We start from the raw sequence: 20,670 nt of genomic DNA, 5'->3' as shown, positions 1-20,670 counted from the left end.
AAAAACATGTTGCATGACCAAAAAAACTTGGTCGAGGTAAAAAATCCAGTGAAATCGGTTAATTTGTTCTTGCAAAAGTTTTGCATCATCACTGTCAGCAGTTTAATATTAGACCAGTATTACACACTGTAAACATTATTGCCAAATTTAATCATGTTTACTGATTTAAGCTTGTCATGCTCAACTTGACAGCTGTAAAGAGAAGAGTGGGGAATTATATTAAATTTTGTTACAAGTTGCACCTCTTCTCAATGTATCACCACATCCAGCTTCAAAAACCTAAAATGTCCACAAATGTATACAGTAGATTTAAACCTGCAGGTCCTGGATTGGCCACTTGAGTCTGGTTTGGAATTGTTGTTGTTGTTGAAATGCCACATTTCACAGCATTAAAAGGGATGTTTACTGCCTGATATCAGTTTTAGTCTCTATGAAGAGACCTCAGATAATATGAATCACTGAACCGGCCCTTTCGGTATTTTAATTGAACTATTTGACAAATATTGTGGCCCGTTGTGTGGTACAGACCACCCAAGAAATTTGTTTTCAGTCTCCCCTCAACTCTAGATTACATGGATGGATGAGCTCGGTGAACTGATTAAGGCTCTGAGGGAACACATGAGTGTTGACTGATGTGCTTCATGGAGCGTTGCAGTGAGACGTTGCCACACTCACATTTTCCAGACCACAGAGTGAATGTACCTGGCTTCAGAACTATTCAGCAGGCGTGGATGTTAATCTGAGCAATAATGAGAAATCTTCTTGTATTTGTGGTGGTGTAATCCCAGACTGCAAGGAAATGTTTCTGCAGCCTGAATATTGAACTGCCAGCTGCTGGAATGCATCCATATTACTGGCCAAGGGAATTCGTCATTGCTGTTGCTATTTTGAGTGTAGTTTGAATCAGCACACTGTTTGGATTCCTCCATCATCTGAGAAAGAGGTCACACAGATAACAGTGGATGATGAATGGATCCTGACCACCCCAGCAACCCTTACTAGACATGCAGATGAATGCTTTCTCTAAAATCTGCTTCAGCTTCTAATTGAACTCCCCTTTGAAACATTTTTCAAATCTTTCTATTTTTTGTGATATTGTATTCATTTATTTCATCATTTTTCATGTCTGTAATGGTCATTTGTTACAGCAGTAACAGTTACTTAACACTAAGTAGAGATATTAATGTTTGTATGTTGCACACCTAAAGTTTATATATGCAACTTTCTAACCAAGCTAAATGCTAATGCTAATGCTAAACTAACGCCAAGCTGAAAAATGAGGACAACAGATGCCAGTGGTGTCATATTTGCTACGTCCATCTTTTATGTGCAGGGTTGTGGAGACCCTTCTAAGGAGTCAGCTGTGCATTTTCTCTTATTAATATCACAGCTGATTATAGATGGACCTTGCTAACCAAACTAGCTAGCTCTTGATTTAGTTCAAAACTCCTCAGATGGTATGGCAACATCAAGGCATCAATACGAGAGTAGCTTATGGGTATGGATATTAATAAACCTATTTGTGAGGTCATATTCCTATATGTATTTATGATATACAACGTATGGCTTAAATGGCATCATAAACATCTTACCTTTGAACCTGTAAACAACATGCCAACAGTATTTCTGCTAAAAAAAAAAAGAGACTTATTCTGCCACACTGTAGATTAAAAAAAAATCTTTTATTCAAATAGTAATCTATTTCCCCATGACAGCTCCTTTCCATCTGTCTTCTTAGAAAAGTAGGCAGCTTGAGGAGAGGAAGTTGTACTAAATGTCTCAATCCTATATCATAAGGCACTGGTATTCATTCCATCCATACTGACTGGGACTTATTCACAGCTGGGATGTCTATCAACCAGGTGAGAGCGCTGTCCATGCAGTGGACATTGCAGTCCACGTAAAAGATGCAAGTGTTGAATATCAGCATCCTTTCTGCCTGTGCTTATGGCTGGGGTGTGTAGCGCAGGTACTTCTTGCCAGAGGGGAGGTCTTTGGTGTAGACGCCAGCTGGGAACAAAGAGGCGGCCTCTTCTTCAGACATACTCGGGGGAACCATCACGCAGTTTCCAGGCTGGAGGAAGAGACACATTGCAAAAAGTCTGCTGGTCAACACAGCAGCTGCTCAGGTCCTATAGCTATTATCTGTGCCTTCAGCTGCTGTAATAACTGGCAGCAACTGAGGTCATTTTCAAATGCATGGCATACCTTCCAGTCGGCAGGTGTGGCTACTCGCTTCCCTGCTGTGAGCTGGAGCGAGTCCACCACCCTCAAGATCTCATCAAAATTGCGTCCGGTGGTGGCTGGGTAAAGCAGGGACAGCTTTAATTTTTTGTCAGGACCAATAATAAACACCTAGATGGTGGGGGAAAAAAAGGTGAGAGTTTCCCAGTGAGAGGGATAAAAACCTTCACAGGAATGAGCAGAGATGGGGCACAAATTCCAAAAACAAATGTGTGTTTATGTTTCTCACACAGCGGGCAGTAAGGGGCATGCCATCTTTGTCCTTCTCATCTGGGTCCAGCATGCCCAGGGCGACTGCCAGCTCCCGTTTGCTGTCCGCTATGATGGGAAAGGGCAGCGAGCAGCAGGCAGACTCCTCACAGTTGTAGGCCACGATGTCCTAGTCACACACAAGAACAGACGCAAGCTCTCCATTAGATATTCAAAGCAAGTGTGAGTGGTGCAACATTGATTGAGCTCTGTCATATATACACTGTTACTCAGATTTCAATGTAGATTTCTGGGATGTGAGGAAATAATCCCCCACATTATTTAGAACACAATCATATAGACTGTGGAGTCGTGGCCTGACGAGTTAGCTTTTCTGTGTTGTGCCATCCGACTTCGCCAGAAGTTGTTTGGTTTCCCAGATGGATAACTGGAACTGATCACAGCCACAAAACAGCAATTCAAAACAACAATATTGCAGACGTGGAAGCAGAGCAACTACAGACGAAGGTTTTGGCCGGTCTCAGCAATGCAAAGCCCCCAGCATGCAACATCAGCATGGAGGAGAGGAAGGCACTCACATCACTTAGTAATGACAACAACATTATTATCCTTCCGACAGACAAGGGTAGGTGCACAGTTTTGCTAAACCAGAAAGCCCATCGTGAGTAAATTTTATCACTGCTCAGTGACAAAAATACTTATGAAGCAAGACCCAGAAAGTGGTTACAGGAAGAGGGTGATAGATTGTCTAGTTCAAACTGCTTCTGACAATCCTATTGACTGGACCTCATACCACAGGCTATACCCAGGGGAATCTACACCAAGTCTGTATGGTTTACCTTAGATACATAAACAGGGTGCACCTTTAAGACCGATTGTCTGTATGATCAACTCGATCACCTATAACATCTCAAAGTTTCTGGCTTCGATTCTCAACCAGAGGCAGCTCTGAACAACACATCCAGAACACCTTGGATTTGAATTGGGAGTTGGAGCAAATGAAGTATCTTGGAGTAAATATCACTAAAGATCTCTCTAAAATATATCATGTAAATTTTAAACCTTTGTGTTATAAAATAAATGAGGATATTAAAAGATGGAACTTAATACCAATTTTGTTTTTTAAGTCACGTATTGATACAGTCAAAATGAATATTTTGCCTAGGATGCTTTATCTGTTCCTAACACTCCCAGTTGAAATAACTGATAAACAATTTCAGGAGTGGGATAAAATAATCTCTGTGGCAGGGGAAAAGACCACGGATTAAGTACCAAACTATCCAGTTGGCTAAAGATAAAGGGTGGTTGGGGTTCCCATGTTTGAAAGATTACTATATTTCAGCTAAACTGAGGATCCTAGCATGTTGGTGCAATGTAGACTACCAAGCAAGATGGAAAGAAATAGAAACAGTTGTCTCAAGAGATTTTCCGATTCAGGCAAGCTTATGGGACGTGACACTTATTAAAAAACAAATTAATAAAGGAAACCAATGGATTAACTTGCCTTTAAAACTCTGGTTACAGTTTCTTAATAAGAATGACTGGAATGAAGAGGCCAGGATCTTAAGATGGTGCGCTTATGATCTTGATTTTTTACCCAATAAGTTAGACCAGGGGTGGGCAATCTCAGTCCACAAGGGCCGGTGTCCCTGCAGGTTTTAGATGTGTCCTCGAACCAACACAGCTGATTTAAATGGCTAAATTAGCTCCTCAACATGTCCTGAAGTTCTCCAGAGGCCTGGTAACGAACTAATCATGTGATTCAGGTGTGTTGACCCAAGGTGAGAGCTAAAACCTGCAGGGACACCGGCCCTCGTGGACTGAGATTGCCCACCCCTGAGTTAGACGCAAGATATAAAAAAATGGGCAGGGCAAGGCTTAATGGCATATTGTATGTTTTATGATAAGGGAACTCTTAGGGATTTCCAATCAGTAAAAGATCAGTACCAGTTAAGCAATACGGATTTTTTTCAGGTTTCTTCAAATCAGGCATCATCTACATAACTTTATACCTAAGTGAACAGATCTTTTCTCTCTTCCCGTTTTGAATATATTTGTCAAGGCTTACCATGCAGATCCTGGCCTCAAGGTGATTTCTAGATTGTATAAGGGTTTACAAGAGGTTAAGAAGTTGAACACTATCTACATTAAACAAAAATGGGAAAGGGAAACAAATACAGCAATTTCAAATGATATCTGGTATCAGCAGTGTGCCTTTCAGTGGAAAATTTCTAGTTCTAATATATGGAGATGTTTTGGTTGGAAGAGTCTCTGTAGGTTTTTTATTACACCTGCACAAAGTAAACACTATTCTAATCACTCTAGCTGTTGGAGAAACTGTGGGGCCCAAGGAATAAAACACTTCCACTTGTTTTGGTCTTGCCCATTGATCAACACTTTTTGGGTATCGATTCACTCTGAGTTACAGACCATTTTTAGTATGCAACTCCCCTTTAATTGGGATGAACTTTTGTCTGGATATTTATATTCAGTGAATGTAGATAAAATGTCCAAGCTGTTATATGGTATTCTGAGTCTGGCTGCCCGAAAGACTATTACTAAGAAATGGCTAAGTGTGAAAATTCCATCACTAAATGACTGGCATGAGACTGTTTATGGGTTGTTTAAAATGGAAAGAATTACCTTCTTTAACAGATTTCAATATGACATATTCATTGAGATTTGGGATAAATGGAAACATTATATGTCGTCAAGGAGACCCGATTTCGTTTGAATCTCTGTAATTCTGTATGCCATATTTTTGAACTGCTATGTGTATATATGTGTATGTCTGTATGTATGTATAGGCGTATATATATATATATATATATATATATATATATATATATATATATATATATATATATATATATATATATATATATATAAATCCAATATACATATATTGAACTACCAGAAGGCAACATTGCAGACATAGAGGACAGTTACAAGTACCTGGGGATCCCGCAGGCAAATGGGAACCATGAAGAGGCCGCTAGAAAGGCTGCAACCACCAAGTACCTGCAGAGGGTCAGGCAAGTCCTGAGGAGTCAGCTGAATGGTAAGAACAAGATCCGGGCCATCAACACGTACGCCCTGCCCGTGATCAGGTACCCTGCTGGGGTAATAGGCTGGCCAAAGGAGGAGATAGAAGCCACTGACATAAAGACAAGAAAGCTCCTTACCATGCATGGAGGGTTTCACCCCAAGTCCAGCACCCTGAGGCTGTACACTAAGCGGAAGGAAGGGGGCCGGGGACTGGTGAGTGTCAGCACCACAGTCCAGGATGAGACAACGAACATCCAAGAATACATTGGGAAGATGGCCCCAACTGACCGAGTGCTCAGTGAATACCTCAGGCAGCAGAAACCCAAGAAAGAGGAGGGAGACGAGGAACCATCATGGAAGGACAGGCCCCTGCACGGTATGTACCACCGGCAGATAGAGGAGGTGGCTGATATCCAGAAATCCTACCAGTGGCTGGACAAAGCTGGACTGAAAGACAGCACAGAGGCACTAATCATGGCAGCACAAGAACAAGCTCTGAGTACAAGATCCATAGAGGCTGGGGTCTATCACACCAGGCAAGACCCCAGGTGCAGGCTGTGTAAAGATGCCCCAGAGACAATCCAGCACATAACAGCAGGGTGCAAGATGCTAGCAGGCAAGGCATACATGGAACGCCATAACCAAGTGGCCGGCATAGTGTACAGGAACATCTGTGCCGAGTATAACCTGGAAGTCCCGAGGTCAAAATGGGAGATGCCCCCAAGGGTGGTGGAGAATGACCGAGCTAAGATCCTGTGGGACTTCCAGATACAGACGGACAAAATGGTGGTGGCTAACCAACCGGACATAGTGGTGGTAGACAAACAGAAGAAGACGGCCGTAGTGATCGATGTAGCGGTTCCGAATGACAGCAATATCAGGAAGAAGGAACACGAGAAGCTGGAGAAATACCAAGGGCTCAGAGAAGAGCTCGAGAGGATGTGGAGGGTGAAGGTAACGGTGGTCCCCGTGGTAATCGGAGCACTAGGTGCGGTGACTCCCAAGCTAGGCGAGTGGCTCCAGCAGATCCCAGGAACAACATCGGAGATCTCTGTCCAGAAGAGCGCAGTCCTGGGAACAGCTAAGATACTGCGCAGGAGCCTCAAGCTCCCAGGCCTCTGGTAGAGGACCCGAGCTTGAAGGATAAACCGCCCGCAGGGGCGTGCTGGGTGTTTAGTTTTTATATATATATATACATACATATATATACATACATATATATATATATATATATATATATATATATATATATATATATATATATATATATATATATATATATACATACATACATATATATATATATATATATATATATACATACATACATATATATATATATATATATATATATATATATACATACATATATATATATATATATATATATATATATATATATATATATATATATACATACATATATATATATATATATATATATATATATATATATATATATATATATATATATATATATATATATATATATATATATATAAGGGCGGTTTATCCTTCAAGCTCGGGTCCTCTACCAGAGGCCTGGGAGCTTGAGGGTCCTGCGCAGTATCTTAGCTGTTCCCAGGACTGCGCTCTTCTGGACAGAGATCTCCGATGTTATTCCCGGGATCTGCTGGAGCCACTCGCCTAGCTTGGGAGTCACCGCACCTAGTGCTCCGATTACCACGGGGACCACCATTACCTTCACCCTCCACATCCTCTCGAGCTCTTCTCTGAGCCCTTGGTATTTCTCCAGCTTCTCGTGTTCCTTCTTCCTGATATTGCTGTCATTCGGAACCGCTACATCGATCACTACGGCCGTCTTCTTCTGTTTGTCTACCACCACTATGTCCGGTTGGTTAGCCACCACCATTTTGTCCGTCTGTATCTGGAAGTCCCACAGGATCTTAGCTCGGTCATTCTCCACCACCCTTGGGGGCATCTCCCATTTTGACCTCGGGACTTCTAGGTTATACTCGGCACAGATGTTCCTGTACACCATGCCGGCCACTTGGTTATGGCGTTCCATGTATGCCTTGCCTGCTAGCATCTTGCACCCTGCTGTTATGTGCTGGATTGTCTCTGGGGCATCTTTACACAGCCTGCACCTGGGGTCTTGCCTGGTGTGATAGACCCCAGCCTCTATGGATCTTGTACTCAGAGCTTGTTCTTGTGCTGCCATGATTAGTGCCTATATATATATATATATATATATATATATATATATATATATATATATATATATATATATATATATATATATATATGTAAGTGATTACAGGATGACACCAACCTCAGCAACAGGACCACTCTCAGCACCGACCACGTGTGTTTGCTTTTGGAACTGTGTTTTAATTCCACCTATTTCACATATAAGAGTCAGTACTACAGGTAGAAACATGGGTGTGCCATGGGTTGCCCAGTTTCACCCATTGTGGCCAACTTTTACATGGAAGAAGTGGAAAATAGGGCTTTGTTATCCTACCCTGGAACACCACCAAGTCATTGGTTCAGGTATGTTGATGACACCTTAAGATGTGCCACAATTCACTGATCACATTAACTCGGTGGACCAACACATCAAATTTACCAGGGAGGATAATAATAATAATACATTTTATTTAAGAAAGCGCCTTTCAAAACACTCAAGGACACTGTTCACAAGCAATTACAACAAACAAAAATTTACAAAAATATAAGGATAAAACATAGAGCAAATAAATAAAATAAATTAAAGTAGCAGGATGGAAAAGCTTATGTGGAATAGGCTGTTGTGAACAGGTGAGTTTTGAGTCTGGACTTAAAAAGGGGGAGGGAAGTGATGGGGGCAGAGCCCCATGGTGGCTAGCCAAGGGGAAGGGATGGAAAGAGGAAGAAAGAGAAAGAGAGGAGGAGGATCTGAGACACCGAAAAGGAAAGGTGAAAAGGATATGAAGGATATGAAAAGTGGCAGGTTAGCCTTCTTAGACTGTGAGATTTCCATTAGTAATCAGGGACATTTAAAAGTTGATGTAAACCTACACATATGGATCAGTATTTAAGGTTTGACTCTCATCATCCACTGCAGCATAAACTGGGTGTCATCAGGACACTACAGCACAGAGCCAACACCATCCCCACAGACACAGCAGCCAGGGAAGCAGAAGAACATCGCATCAAGAAGGCCCTGAGTAAATGTGCGCAGTGGTCTTTGAACAGCGGTTGTTCACATAATAATCCTATTTTGCCACAGGAATGATGGTTGCTGATTATGTGCCTTGATGTTCTATTGTAGATATTCCACAGACATTATTAATGATTATTATTTCTATTAATCATTGTGATTGACAACTTTGGAGGCAGTATACAGTACTTAACCTTATACTTGGGAAGAGAAGTGATGCTCATTTCACAGCTGTTGCAAAGGCAACATGGTAGACTTTGAAGTGCAATATATATTTTTAAAAAGCATCAAATATTTGAAGCAGGAAGACAATTTCACACAAGGGGTTTTCAGGCTTTCTCAAAGATATATAGATTGATACTATATTGATCCCACAAGGGAAATGTAGTAGTTGTAACTGATGTAATCAAATTGAGTGCTAGCAGTAAAAAAAGTTGCCACGGCTGAGATAGTCTCACTTTTAGCCTCTCTAAACACACAGCATTCATACACATCCCATAATCACAAGCCTCGTCCTTCTATAGATCCTCAATATGGTTCATACACCTTTCACCCCAGTTTTAAATTCACAGCTTGTGGTCGAAGCTTTATTTGTGTTGCAAATTCTTTCCGCACACACTATATATAGGAGTCAGGCCTGCACAGGCTCAATGTTCATTGTTCATTTGAGAAACCTGAGATTTTAATAGGAGTGAGGTTTTGAGTGAACCCAGAAGGATTCATTTATTTCAGCATGTTGTTGGAAAATCCTAAATACCCACATAGATTTAGCCCAGCATTAGTCCAGATATCTCGATGTCATTTGGCTTGCAAATCTCTTGTGCCTTGTTTAAAGAACTATGCTCAGCTGGGAAGTCAGAATGCTGAAATATCACCAAGCTTAGAGCACAGTTCACCAGCTAGCACCGACTTCCTGCTTTCTTTATGTGTTTTTCCAATACTTCTAAATACTTAAAGGTGTGCAGCAAATAAATAAATAAATAAAATGTAGTTACAACACCTTGGCCCAGCCGTGGTGATCCTCCAGGAAGTCCACTGATAGGGCGATCATTTTAACGTTGCGTTTACTGAACTCAGTGCTGAGTCTGGCAGCTCGGCCCAGCTCTGTGGTGCACACAGGAGTGTAGTCCCTGGGGTGGGAGAACAGGATTCCCCATCTGAAATGAGTCAGATTTACCACCATGCTCAGTTCGATCTCAGAAAAAAAGAAGCCTCATCCTGACCCAGTTTCCTCTCCGCATCAGTCTGCATTTCTTGATATTGTGTGTGTTACTGCTTGTTTCTGGGTTTCACAAAAGGACAACAGGATGTAAAACGAGTTTAGCAAAGTTGTCAAAAGTGATGGCAAAGTTGTTTTTCTCCACCTTGAGGTCAGCGGTCTGCACATAATCACTCAAAGGAGCGTTTTTTTCTCAGGTTTGACCTCAATTTCATTCGTTCAGCTTACAGATGCTCTCAATATCAGAATACTTTCACTGTCTCACAAAGAGATGATTACTGATAGATGCACTAAGTGGTAAAGTGTTGTTTTAGACACACTTAGATCGCACTTAGACCACAATACCGTCATTACAGGTACAGTATGCAGATTTTAAAAATGCCACATGCAGTATTTCAAAGCAGAAGCGAAAAACCATGACAGGAACTACATCCCGCCATCTCTCCCCGCTCTTAAGCGAATTCTCAATAAGTCTGTAAACCTGCAGCGTCAAAAATAAAAAGTCACAAAGTCTACTCACGAATCACCAAGAAATTCGTGGAGTTTAATTGTGCCGGTGGTGGTCTCTGCCTCGAAATCAGGAAACACGTCTCCGAGCAGCAGCCCCGGCATGCTGTGGCCGTGGAAGTGTTTAGTCCGGTGTGCAGTAGCTCTGGTGACAGCAGGTAGAGCAAAAATAAAGAAGAGGCGGAAACCACGCACGCACTGCCACAGCATGATAGACCCAATTTAGGTTCATAAAAAGCGCTGCGCTCTGAGCCTTTGGCGTAGTTGTGACACATTTTGCGCTCAGACCGGTGTCGTGAAGAGAATATAGACATTTATTATCATGAAATGTTTATTATGACACAACTAACAAAATAGTCAAACTTTACAGTCAAGGCGGGCTATCTGGTTCACAAGTGATAACGTGTTCGCTGGGTTTCCAAGTTTAAAGAAAAAGCCTAAAGCTCAACACCGGACCCGTTCAACGAGCACGGTTTTGTGGATTCATTCTTGTCACGTGACAAGAGCGGTCCCGTTCTAAACTGGTACCATTTATCCCCTGTAAACCGGGCAGGATGTTACGAGCTCATCGGGGGCCATAAAGGAGAGCGGATACACGACCTACGGCACTGTCCAACCAAAATGTCCTCACCAGGGTCCAGGCGGAATAGTTGCCGTGGAGCTGCGTGTGGAAGCCGGGCAACTTTTGAATACCAAGTCCGTCGCCGGAGCTCCAACTGTTCTTACTTTGCCTCTGGAGCGCAAACGGGAGACTTTTCAGCCAGTCTGAGTCAGCCGATATTTACTGTAACGCTCCGGTTTTTGCTGGCGATAGATCTATGGCTGTCCAAACGGCTCGGAGTGTGCGCCTGTGAGGGGTCTGCATGGGGCAGCATACGGCCCTTGGTCCGGCTGGTCGAGTTCTCCGGTCATGTCATCCCGTGGCTCATCGGCACCGTGTACACTCTTCTCCGTGGACGAAGTGTGGAGGAGCAAGAGATCATGCTGAATTTGGCATTGGGTAAGTATCATTACACCATTAGGATTTCTGTCTTTAATGAAACAAAAATATGTTCTGATTTAATAAATAACACATCTCTAAGTCCACAGCCATCAACAGGCTCGATATTTACGTAAGAAGTGCTCCAAAGTCAAACTGACTTTAGCTGTCCGACGCTCTCGCAGCTTCATATTTATCACCACATTGCCGATAAGCCGGTGCGTTATTATGCACGTTTGTGCCATGGCCACAGTGGAACCCGTGGCATTCATAAGTGGCTCTCATGTTTGGTCAAAGCTAGATAACGTTAATAGCTCTTAATGTCCAGAGACCAAAATGAGTCCAACTAGTGCCAATTAATGCATTAGCAGGAGTAAATGGTGTCTGAGCGAGAAACAACTGCACGACAGCGATGGAAAGTTTTTCGTGGGAGCTGTCTGAGATGTGATCCACCGGTCATGGCTGATGATTTATTTGCACATGTAGATTATATTTGTGAACTTGCAGCCTTGAGTTCAAGCTCTGTGCTGCTATACTGTATTGTGTTGTGGTGAAATGCCAGAGCTATTTCTGGCCTGTAAAAGCCCAGGATGCCATGGAGATTTGGAGATAGTATATGATGTTAGACCAATCAGGTATTGACCTGGTCAAAGACCTTTAGAATTTTTTTTCTAGGTCAATAAATTGAGCTGGTTATATGCTTTTACTTCAGCCTTGCTCAGTTCCCCAAGGTGTTACATTAAGAGTTCAACATGTTTAAAATCTCAACTATTGGTTGATTCAACTGAAATAAAATTCCACTTGACTTCAAAATGTTTAGCAGAGTGCTAACTAAAGCTGCTAACCATGGTTCACTGCAAAATTTGACCTTTGCTATAATGATGTACTGAAAACATCTGAAGATGTTTGAAATACCTAGATCTCAGTTCTTTAAATATCTGAAAGCCCTCATGGACTATCAAAGATGTTCAAATGTAATTTATTAGCTCCTAAAGCTGCTGAGCTCGTTGAACTTTTGAACTTTGGGTGAGGCCATCAAGTATTTGTAGAGTATTCGCTGCGGATTCAAAACCTGTGTTAGGAAGCTTGAGAAAGTTTGAAATTTGATGATAAATGAGATGATGGGATAGGATATTTAGAGACATCAAAGGAATTGCAAGGGATGTAAAAGTATTACTTAGCCAATTTAATGTTATTAGTCATTTTTGTTGGACACAGTGCCGATCATGTAGATTTAGCTCACAAATCTAAATAATCTGCCAGGAATATTAATTAGAGTAGGGTCATTTACTCCAATTATGATCATGTAATAAATTCCAGGAATATTTTTTCAGGATTATGATAAGCATTAAGAAACAAGAATACAAACTGTGATCACAGCAGCAGACTGATTTTAGAGGATGTTAGGCTGAAGAGGTATCCTTGGTGTGAGAATAGACTGAAAAAATATCAATAGCTGCAGCATTTGGAAAAAAAATGTCTTGAAATAATTTGAAAACTGGACAATTATTCAAGAAAGCAGGGAAAATTTTTTACTTTTCCTCAGAGGACTCTTGACTTTAAGCCGCGAGGTGTGGAGCAATGTCTGTCGGCTGTTTCTCAGTATAAAAAATATATAAAACCTTATATAAGTTTTATATAAAACCTTAGTCTAGTAATTTTTTTTAATTAAAGAAGAAACTCAAACAAAGTCACCATGATTAAATATTAGATATAAGTTCAAGACAACTTTTCCACAGTATTTACATACTGCATGGTTATAGTAACACTGGTACTAGTAATCAAACCCTAAAAAGGCAGTCTCAGTTACCGGGGCAAGCTAACATAGGAAACCACATCATGAATTCACAAGCTAGTCGAAACACAGCCTAACTGAAATAATGCACAGCACCGATAAAGCTTATGAAGCTAAACATTATCTTTACCACAAGTTTTTCTTTTGCAGAAATGCCCCATACTTGGCAACATCAAGTGCTCAATTAAGCAACTGCGTGCAACTCAGAATGGGGACAGAAAGTACAGCTAACTTAAGCGGGAAAACAAGTGTGTCAAAGCTGGTACAAATTAAGTTCAACACACTAAAGTAAAACTTTTGTTTGTCTTTACAGTGTAAATCTATAATTAACTGAAGCTTTAAATAAATGTATCAACAACTGAACAACTTCAGCTGCATTTTTTACTCATCTTTTCAGCTATTTAGTTCTTTTTCTAATATATTTTAAGGAAAATGTAATACTAATACTAATATTTAATAATAATAATAATTGTTATTATTGTAAACTAATATATATCTAATGCAATCTTGTTGTTATTTACATCCTCAACTTTAAAAACTACTCCTTCCTCCCCACAGCTCTGATTTTGGATTTGCTGCTTGTCAGACTTGTGAAGACTCTGGTCAGACGTCGCATGCCCACCCAGAACCGCTCGGAGATCCTCTCCACCTTCTTCGTGGAGCGCTATTCTTTTCCCTCCGGCCACGCTTCACGGGCGGCCATGTGCGCCCGGTTCTTCCTCGCCCAGCTGGTGGACACAGACTCCATGCGGCTCCTGGTGGTGGGGTGGGCTGCTTTGGTGAGCCTGTCCCGACTGCTGCTTGCAAGACACTATGTGACAGATGTGGGCTTTGGCTTGGCCATGGGCTACTGCCAGTACAGTCTGGTGGAAAGACTGTGGGTGACTTGGGACTGGTTGCAGGACGCGCTGCTCATTGGCCTGGGAGAGAGGCTGAACAGGGCTTACGATGGACTCTGGATGCTAGATGGGAAACATTAGGTCAGGTTTAGGTGTGTGTGCATGTAGGAAAATGTTGAACCTGAGTGGGTAATTCTGAAATTCCTGATTATTGATGTTATTTTAGGATTCTTATATGTTTTAAAAAAATCTGTATCAGCGTTATGTGTTTGTCTTTGTGTTTACTTTTATTTTGAAGTAGAAGTATTAAATGTTTTACCTCCATTAAGCTGCTTGTTTGCACATCACTATTGATAATGCATGGACTTAATTTCACAAGCCTGAAACCAATGTTGAATTTATTTAATTAAATTTTCTATCTTAAAAAATTACATTTTTTTTTTGAGTGTGTGTGAAAGTTTAAACTGTGGTATAAAAAAGAGAAATCCCCCTTGACACACTTCATGATGTGAGAATTTTTTCTGTGTTTGTTTTTCATGTGGCTTAGCCACAGTGTGTTTGTGTGAACATTGTTGTGGGGAAAGTCAACTCACACTCAACCAAGTTTCCATCAGCTGCTGCTGCTGAGTCTCCTGACTGTCATTGCACGGTAACACATTCCATCTCATCTTACAGTGTTGATAAACTGCTGCCACCGCCTCCTTTTTAACACACCGAATACCACTTCCAAAGCAAGCAGTTGTTACAGAAATCATTACACTCGATACATGTGGGTTTGGAGTTAACATGTTGAACAGGTTAAGACAGCAGATGCGTGTGTAGCCTACATAAACAGCTGGAAAGTGTGACAAGTTGTGCTCAGGTTGTAAGTGGGAACGTGGGATATTTTCAAGCAAAGCTGCTCATTTTTATTGACTTTCAAATAATGCAGGTGAGCTGACGTGTGGGCGCGTGTCTGTTAGCGGTTTTATTACTCCAAGAAATGTGACAGAAGTAACCTCATCTCTTTCAGTTTCATCGTGTGAATACATATACTCATATTATTTAAACTTTTATCATCTAAATTTAAAGAACACAGTTGTGTTTAAATAGGAACAATTTTCTGAAGGCTTTCTGTAATTATAAAAGGAGGAGTACATTTATTGAATATACTGTGTATCTTAGAACCTCAATTCCAAAATAAGGTTGATATCCTGTAAATGTAAAATGTAACTAAAGCCAAAATACAAGGAAATTATATTTTAATTACAATACAGCATGGAAAACATATCAAAGGTTTACAAAGAGAAAATATATAATTACAAGAAGAATATTAGCTCATTTTGAATTTGATGGCTGCAACAAGCCTCAAAAAAGTTTTGCCAGAGCCATGTTTAGAGCTGTAAGACAAATCCCGTCTTCTTTTAAAAGCAGTACGTTTTTCTCTCGGAAAGTGAGGGGCCTGCCAAAGATGCCTCCTGGGTGAGGTGTTGGGAGCATGTCCCACTGGGAGGAGGCCCTGGGGCAGACCCATGACACGCTGGACAGATTACATCTCTTGGTTGGCCTGCTGGATAAGTTGGAGGAGGAGGCTGGGGAGAGGGAGTTCTGGGCTTCTATGCTTAGGCTGCTGACCCCGCAACCCGGCCCCCGGATAAGTGGAAGAAGATGGACAGATATTTTCTGATGATGCTTGAAATGTTTTCAGTTGGTGAAAGATCTGAAGTGCAGGCGAGTTCTGCACCCAGACTCTCCTACTATAAAGTTGTGCTATTGTAATAGCTGCAGTATGTGCATCAAGATTGTCTTGCTGAAACATGCAGGGCAATCTTGAAAATAAATTGGACTGGATGGAAGCATGTGTTGCTCTAAAACCTGCACTCAGTAATCATGCTGATGGGGCCTTTCCTGATGCGAAAGCTGCTAATTCCGCAGGGCTAATGCAACCCTTTTGAACTGAGCACTGATAATATGGTCCCCCTCGTCTTTGGGAGGACATGGCGTATGTTTTCCAAAAAGAATGTAAATTTTGGATTTGCCTAACCAGAGAACAGTTTTTCTCTTGGCCTCAATTCTTTCCTGGATTCAGAAAGGTTTCTTTGCACGACAGCTTTAACCTATGTTTGTGGATGGCACGGTGAATACGTTCACAGACAGTGAATGAGTTCATGCAATGGTTTCCATGACAGAATCATACTTTTTTAAATTCAGTGCAGACATTCAGAAATTCAGCAATGATATTCAGGCTTGTCCTTTGCACACAGTGCTTCCCAGAAACCTTTGATGACGTTATGTACTCTGAATGATTTCTTTGCAACTTTACACGGGAACATTCCTCTAAAATTGTTCTACAATTTGTAGATACAGTTTTTTGGTGATTGTCAACCTCTGCTCATATTTTCATCTAAGACGTTCTGCCTCTCTAAGATGCTATTTCTATGCCCAGTCATGTTGCCGACTTGTTGCCAATTAACCCAATTAACTGCAAAATGTTTCTCCAGCTGTTTCTTTTTAGTACCACCTTCTTTTCCATCCTTTTGTTGCCCAATCCCAACTTTTTTGATGTTGTTGCCCTCAAATTGAAAATGGGCAATATTTCTATTTAATGAAAAATTATATTTTTCAGGAAGTAGCATAACAACGAGGAAGGATCTCTGAACCCACAGTCCAGCCCATCTAACAGTAGTATTAAGTATTAGAATGGACTAAGGTTGTCCTTATTTTATGACATAAGTTAACTTGGCTAATGCTGCCTGTAGATAAGCCTGTGGTTGAGGTTGTAGGTAATAAACAGCACATTAGCTTCCAAAGCTGAGCTTCTTTGCTGGTGCTGATTCTACGTGGCATGGTTTGTTTTTGTTTAATGAAGCCGTAACCATATTTTAATGAACGTGGGCGATGCCAGCTAATGCTATTTCTAGCTAGCTTGTTTATTTCATTAGGATGCTAACTTTGGCTAGCAAAAAGGAGCTTAAAATAAAAGGTCTGTGCTTTCTACTCCTTATATTTTCAAAACAGCTTGTTACATTAGGTTTAACGCATTTGAGGTAAGTTTTTATTTCGTGGTACTTTGCACCTTAAAACAGATTTGTGCCTAAATGAAGGGAACAATGAGACATAAAAGACAATCCTATTGGTTTAGCCATCACCAACGCTTACAGCATACAACGAAATGAAAGATGCACAAAGATAATTTATGCATAATCTAAAGCACTAAACTGTTCCTATATGGAATTGGTCTTGGTATTTCAGCATCAAGTTAGCAATAAAGAAGAGGAGCAAGTACAAAGGGAGTAACATGTTATTAAAGTGTCAGGTAATTTGAAATGTAACATTTCTATCAGGTCAGGTTTGTGGACTGCTGTCACAGTATGTTGCTAGCTAAACATCCTGCTGCTGTATTTCATGGGGTAGTGAAAAGAATAACAACTGACTGCACTCAGAGATGAAGAAATGCAAGATAGATAGGAGAGGAAGAGCAGTTATATTTAATGGTTAGAACTGCTCGGGGGCATTTGATGAACAGGAAATGTGCTTGTATGATGTGAAGTTTTTGTTTTTGTTTTATTTTATTTTATGAAACATCCTGTATCCTTTAACCTGTATTGGACTGTTTCACAGGGGTTGTGGTGCTCATGCTTTGTATTAGGTTACATAAAGTGTAGCAGAGAATAATTTGGCTTTGAGCTGATAATACTTAGCTTCATTCTTTGAATTCCACATTTATGCTAACCAGGTCTAATTTAAAGTTATTCTGAAGAGTATGCTGTCATTGTAGAGGATGCAAATCAACCGAGATGGCTTGTGAAATGTTGGATTACGTCCTGCTCAATTCAGTTGTGTACATCTACAAAAAGCAGTAAATCTGAGAACCACAGCACAGTCAGCTCTAAATTTAGGTATTGTAACCACTGTAGTCTACTAACTTGCTCTTTGAGGCAGCTATAGTCAGCAGTTGGAACGCTGCAGTTTGTGGCTTTGGCAGCTGAGGACATGAGTGCTTGGTTGTGACTACATTTTCAAAATGCAATCCAGAAAACAAAAACTTTATTTCATAAATTCATATCTTAAATAAAAAATAACATTTGCAGATTACAATTCTGTTTCATGAGCCATCAGTAACAATATCACATAACCACACTGAACAGCTTTACTGTATGAATAGTTCTTTGTTTTTATGCCACTCCTTATTTATGATACTAATGCCACAGAAATACTGTAAAATTCAAAACACATTGATAGCACAGCCTTGACAGAGCACCTGAAATGATTATTTATTTCATCTCTATCACTTGTTGTTGCATCAGTCCTGCCAACAGCAGTCCTTCTCTGTGTCCTCTCTAGCTCCTGCCATGGCTGGCCCTGCCCAGTCTGATGTCATAGGTGACCATGTGGAAGTTGTCCCAGGCATACAGCTTCCTCTGAGCGTGGTTGTAGTCCACCATGCTGTTGTAACTGTACTTGTTTTTGAAGGGCACGGAGACAGCTTGTCCCACACCAGTGGCTGTATCAAACGCAAAGTTGATGGTGGTGTTGGGAACAGTGTAGCTAGCAACTGTGTACAAACGTCCACACACCATGAAAGCGTTGGCCACTGTGTTCTTCTTAATATTAGTCTCCCAGGTCTTTTTCACCTCCAAGCTCTCGGGGTTCAGCTGTGAAATTACAATTGCACCCCTTGCTTTACTTGTACTGTAGATGGCCCACAGACCCTGTTCATCCACTGCTAGGTCAATGTCAGTGTAGCCCCCCCAGGAATAAGGGTGCTGGCCATGGAAGCCGGCATGAGGCAGGTCCATGCGGGATGCCAGATATTCAGAAGCCAGGTCGTAGCGAATCAGTGTCCGACTGCGTCTTCGCTGATAGTAAAGGGAGCCTCGGTACACAGTTGCCCCTGTGCTCTCCACAGGCTCTGGCAAAACCAGCACCTTCATTGGGAAACCTCGGGAGAACTGATCCATGTCTTCATATGCAAAGAGGTGACGCACATCTCTTCTCACTGCATCAATACGCCACACAGTGTTGTTGGTGTACTGAGGGCCTTGAGGCTCTGGATCCTGCATCCACACACCATACTTCCCTGTGATACTGTCAGCTTTCCTGTGTGACACAGGATCTCCCACTGACACTAACTCTCCACAACCTGAGGGAAAAAAGCAAGTTACTTTAATTTAGACTCTAAATTTTAATTTGCTTAAAAGCTATAATGCTCGATTCCAACAACTCCAGTAAAACGCTACCTGTGAAGTTGTGACTTCCTTCATGGAAGACGTGGGATGCAGAGATCTCTGTCACTTCAGCTTTCATCTCCTGATATCCACTATTCCCAAAGTCATATGCGGGATCTGGGAGAGAAATACAAATTCTGAGCAAAACTCAAAAGTAACACTTTAACCTCAAAGTTGTAAGGTCCCTGTTTTTTCCTCAGAGTGCTTGATGCTCTAACCCTGAAAATAATCACACTTGTGTAAACATCAACATGAGTGACGAAGCCATAAAAAAAGACTGTGGTAAAAATTCCTATCCCCTTACTTAACTGGGGACAGTTAACTGCAGGCCAACCTGTCTCTGCCTCTTTAGACTTTTCAAAGCACGAGTCTACCACAGAAACATTTATTCTGAAAAAAACAAACAAACATTAGAGCTGGCAAAAATTGCATAAAATATGTTTCTTCACAGATTTTTTTTTTTTAAAAAAAGCATTATTTTGAATTTGTATGATTTTGTGGTTAAAAAAAATGTGTTCTTTTGTGATTGACAATCTTTTAACTAAGATAATTTTTTATTTGTGTGGTTTCCTGTTACCCCCTGACTGGTACATACCATTGGCTGGTCTGTTTTCATGCTGAGTGCCCACTGAGGTGAGCGTCTGCTGGCAGGGTTTCTGCCTGAGGCTTTCTGCCTCCTGGCTCAGCTCAGCCAACCTCCTCTGCAGCTCCTGGATCTGCCTGTTTAGACGCTCCTTATCCTGCTGCAGCTGGTTTCTTTCCCCAGTAACCTGGGAATAAGCTTCCTGGAGACCTTCTTCTCTATTAGCTCCAACCCCAGTTATGGTGCCTTTGTCTACTCCTGCTAGGAGACGGCTGACCAAAGCTTCGAGCAGGGTGAGCCTGGACAAGACTCCATCCATCTCGCGGTCGCTTCCAGGGCAGCTGGACTCTTGTGGACTGGCCACAGTAAAGGTGTAATGACAATGTCCAGAGGGGTCATTGGAGCGGTGGAGGGAGGCTCGATCTTGAGCCTGGGTTTGGATTGACAGAAGTAAGCCGGACAAACTAAAGAGGGACACTTGGAGCCACATTTCAGAGGACTGAATCTTGTGGTATGTGGAAGTTTGTAGATGCAGTTGTCTAACTTCTCTTGTTAAAAACCTAGACTCTTTTTTAGACTCTCTTTTGTTTTCTTAAGCTAGTCTCTTTTCGCCTGAGTGTCTGATATCCTGATAATGCTCTGAGTGTGGGTATTTATACAGTTAACTCAGAGAATGGGAGGGGACGAGGAGTGTGTCGGGAATGAAATAACCGGGGGTTGTGGGGTGCTTGTGTAAAAGGCCACGTGTTTCTTCTTTTTGCTCGTGGTGGTGGAGATGTGTGCAGAGACAGCAAAAACGATGTGAAAATCAGTGGAAAAATTTAATGTTTGTTTACTCCTGTGAAGAATTCTTTTAGTGTGTCTCAGCAGTCGGTA

The 20,670-nt window shown here is 41.4% G+C and overlaps 3 protein-coding genes across 3 annotated transcripts; 1 reads left to right on the top strand and 2 right to left on the bottom strand.

Moving 5' to 3' along the window:
* Nucleotides 1-1,661: 1,661 nt before the first annotated feature.
* LOC308383618 (peroxiredoxin-6-like) lies at nucleotides 1,662-11,156 on the bottom strand. Its single transcript, XM_080861659.1, has 6 exons — nucleotides 11,023-11,156; nucleotides 10,405-10,536; nucleotides 9,666-9,822; nucleotides 2,474-2,623; nucleotides 2,209-2,355; nucleotides 1,662-2,074 (listed from the first exon to the last, which is right to left on the bottom strand). Exons 2-6 carry the CDS (start codon nucleotides 10,494-10,496, stop codon nucleotides 1,946-1,948), a joined length of 675 nt encoding a protein of 224 aa, XP_080717785.1. The 5' UTR covers nucleotides 10,497-10,536; nucleotides 11,023-11,156; the 3' UTR covers nucleotides 1,662-1,945.
* LOC308383617 (polyisoprenoid diphosphate/phosphate phosphohydrolase PLPP6-like) lies at nucleotides 10,543-14,467 on the top strand. Its single transcript, XM_080861658.1, has 2 exons — nucleotides 10,543-11,391; nucleotides 13,724-14,467. The coding sequence occupies exons 1-2, from the start codon at nucleotides 11,013-11,015 to the stop codon at nucleotides 14,143-14,145; spliced, it is 801 nt and encodes a 266-aa protein (XP_080717784.1). The 5' UTR covers nucleotides 10,543-11,012; the 3' UTR covers nucleotides 14,146-14,467.
* A 3,701-nt stretch (nucleotides 14,468-18,168) lies between these two features.
* Nucleotides 18,169-20,297, bottom strand: LOC308383433 (myocilin-like). The gene is made up of 3 exons (XM_080861384.1): nucleotides 19,807-20,297; nucleotides 19,224-19,328; nucleotides 18,169-19,126 (listed from the first exon to the last, which is right to left on the bottom strand). Exons 1-3 carry the CDS (start codon nucleotides 20,282-20,284, stop codon nucleotides 18,324-18,326), a joined length of 1,386 nt encoding a protein of 461 aa, XP_080717510.1. The 5' UTR covers nucleotides 20,285-20,297; the 3' UTR covers nucleotides 18,169-18,323.
* Between the last annotated feature and the right edge of the window lie 373 nt (nucleotides 20,298-20,670).

The sequence above is a fragment of the Rhamphochromis sp. 'chilingali' genome (genome assembly GCF_963969265.1).
Source record: "Rhamphochromis sp. 'chilingali' genome assembly, chromosome: 16".
NCBI lineage: Eukaryota > Metazoa > Chordata > Actinopteri > Cichliformes > Cichlidae > Rhamphochromis > Rhamphochromis sp. 'chilingali'.
Note: the sequence above shows the minus strand (reverse complement) of the source record. Positions and strands in the feature narration are given on the sequence as shown.

Bases quoted from the DNA above. Each gene is read 5' to 3' on its own strand.
- LOC308383617 (XM_080861658.1), top strand. From the start codon at position 11,013: ATGTCCTCACCAGGGTCCAGGCGGAATAGTTGCCGTGGAGCTGCGTGT. The intron at 11,392-13,723 runs GTAAGTATCATT...TCCTCCCCACAG, and splicing joins CATGCTGAATTTGGCATTGG to CTCTGATTTTGGATTTGCTG.
- LOC308383618 (XM_080861659.1), bottom strand. From the start codon at position 10,496: ATGCCGGGGCTGCTGCTCGGAGACGTGTTTCCTGATTTCGAGGCAGAG. The intron at 2,624-9,665 runs GTGTTGTAACTA...GTGTGTGACTAG, and splicing joins ATCACCACGGCTGGGCCAAG to GACATCGTGGCCTACAACTG. The intron at 2,356-2,473 runs GTGAGAAACATA...CCCACCATCTAG, and splicing joins TGCCCCTTACTGCCCGCTGT to GTGTTTATTATTGGTCCTGA.
- LOC308383433 (XM_080861384.1), bottom strand. From the start codon at position 20,284: ATGTGGCTCCAAGTGTCCCTCTTTAGTTTGTCCGGCTTACTTCTGTCA. The intron at 19,329-19,806 runs GTATGTACCAGT...TTTCTCTCCCAG, and splicing joins TGAAAACAGACCAGCCAATG to ATCCCGCATATGACTTTGGG. The intron at 19,127-19,223 runs GTAGCGTTTTAC...TTTTTCCCTCAG, and splicing joins AGGAAGTCACAACTTCACAG to GTTGTGGAGAGTTAGTGTCA.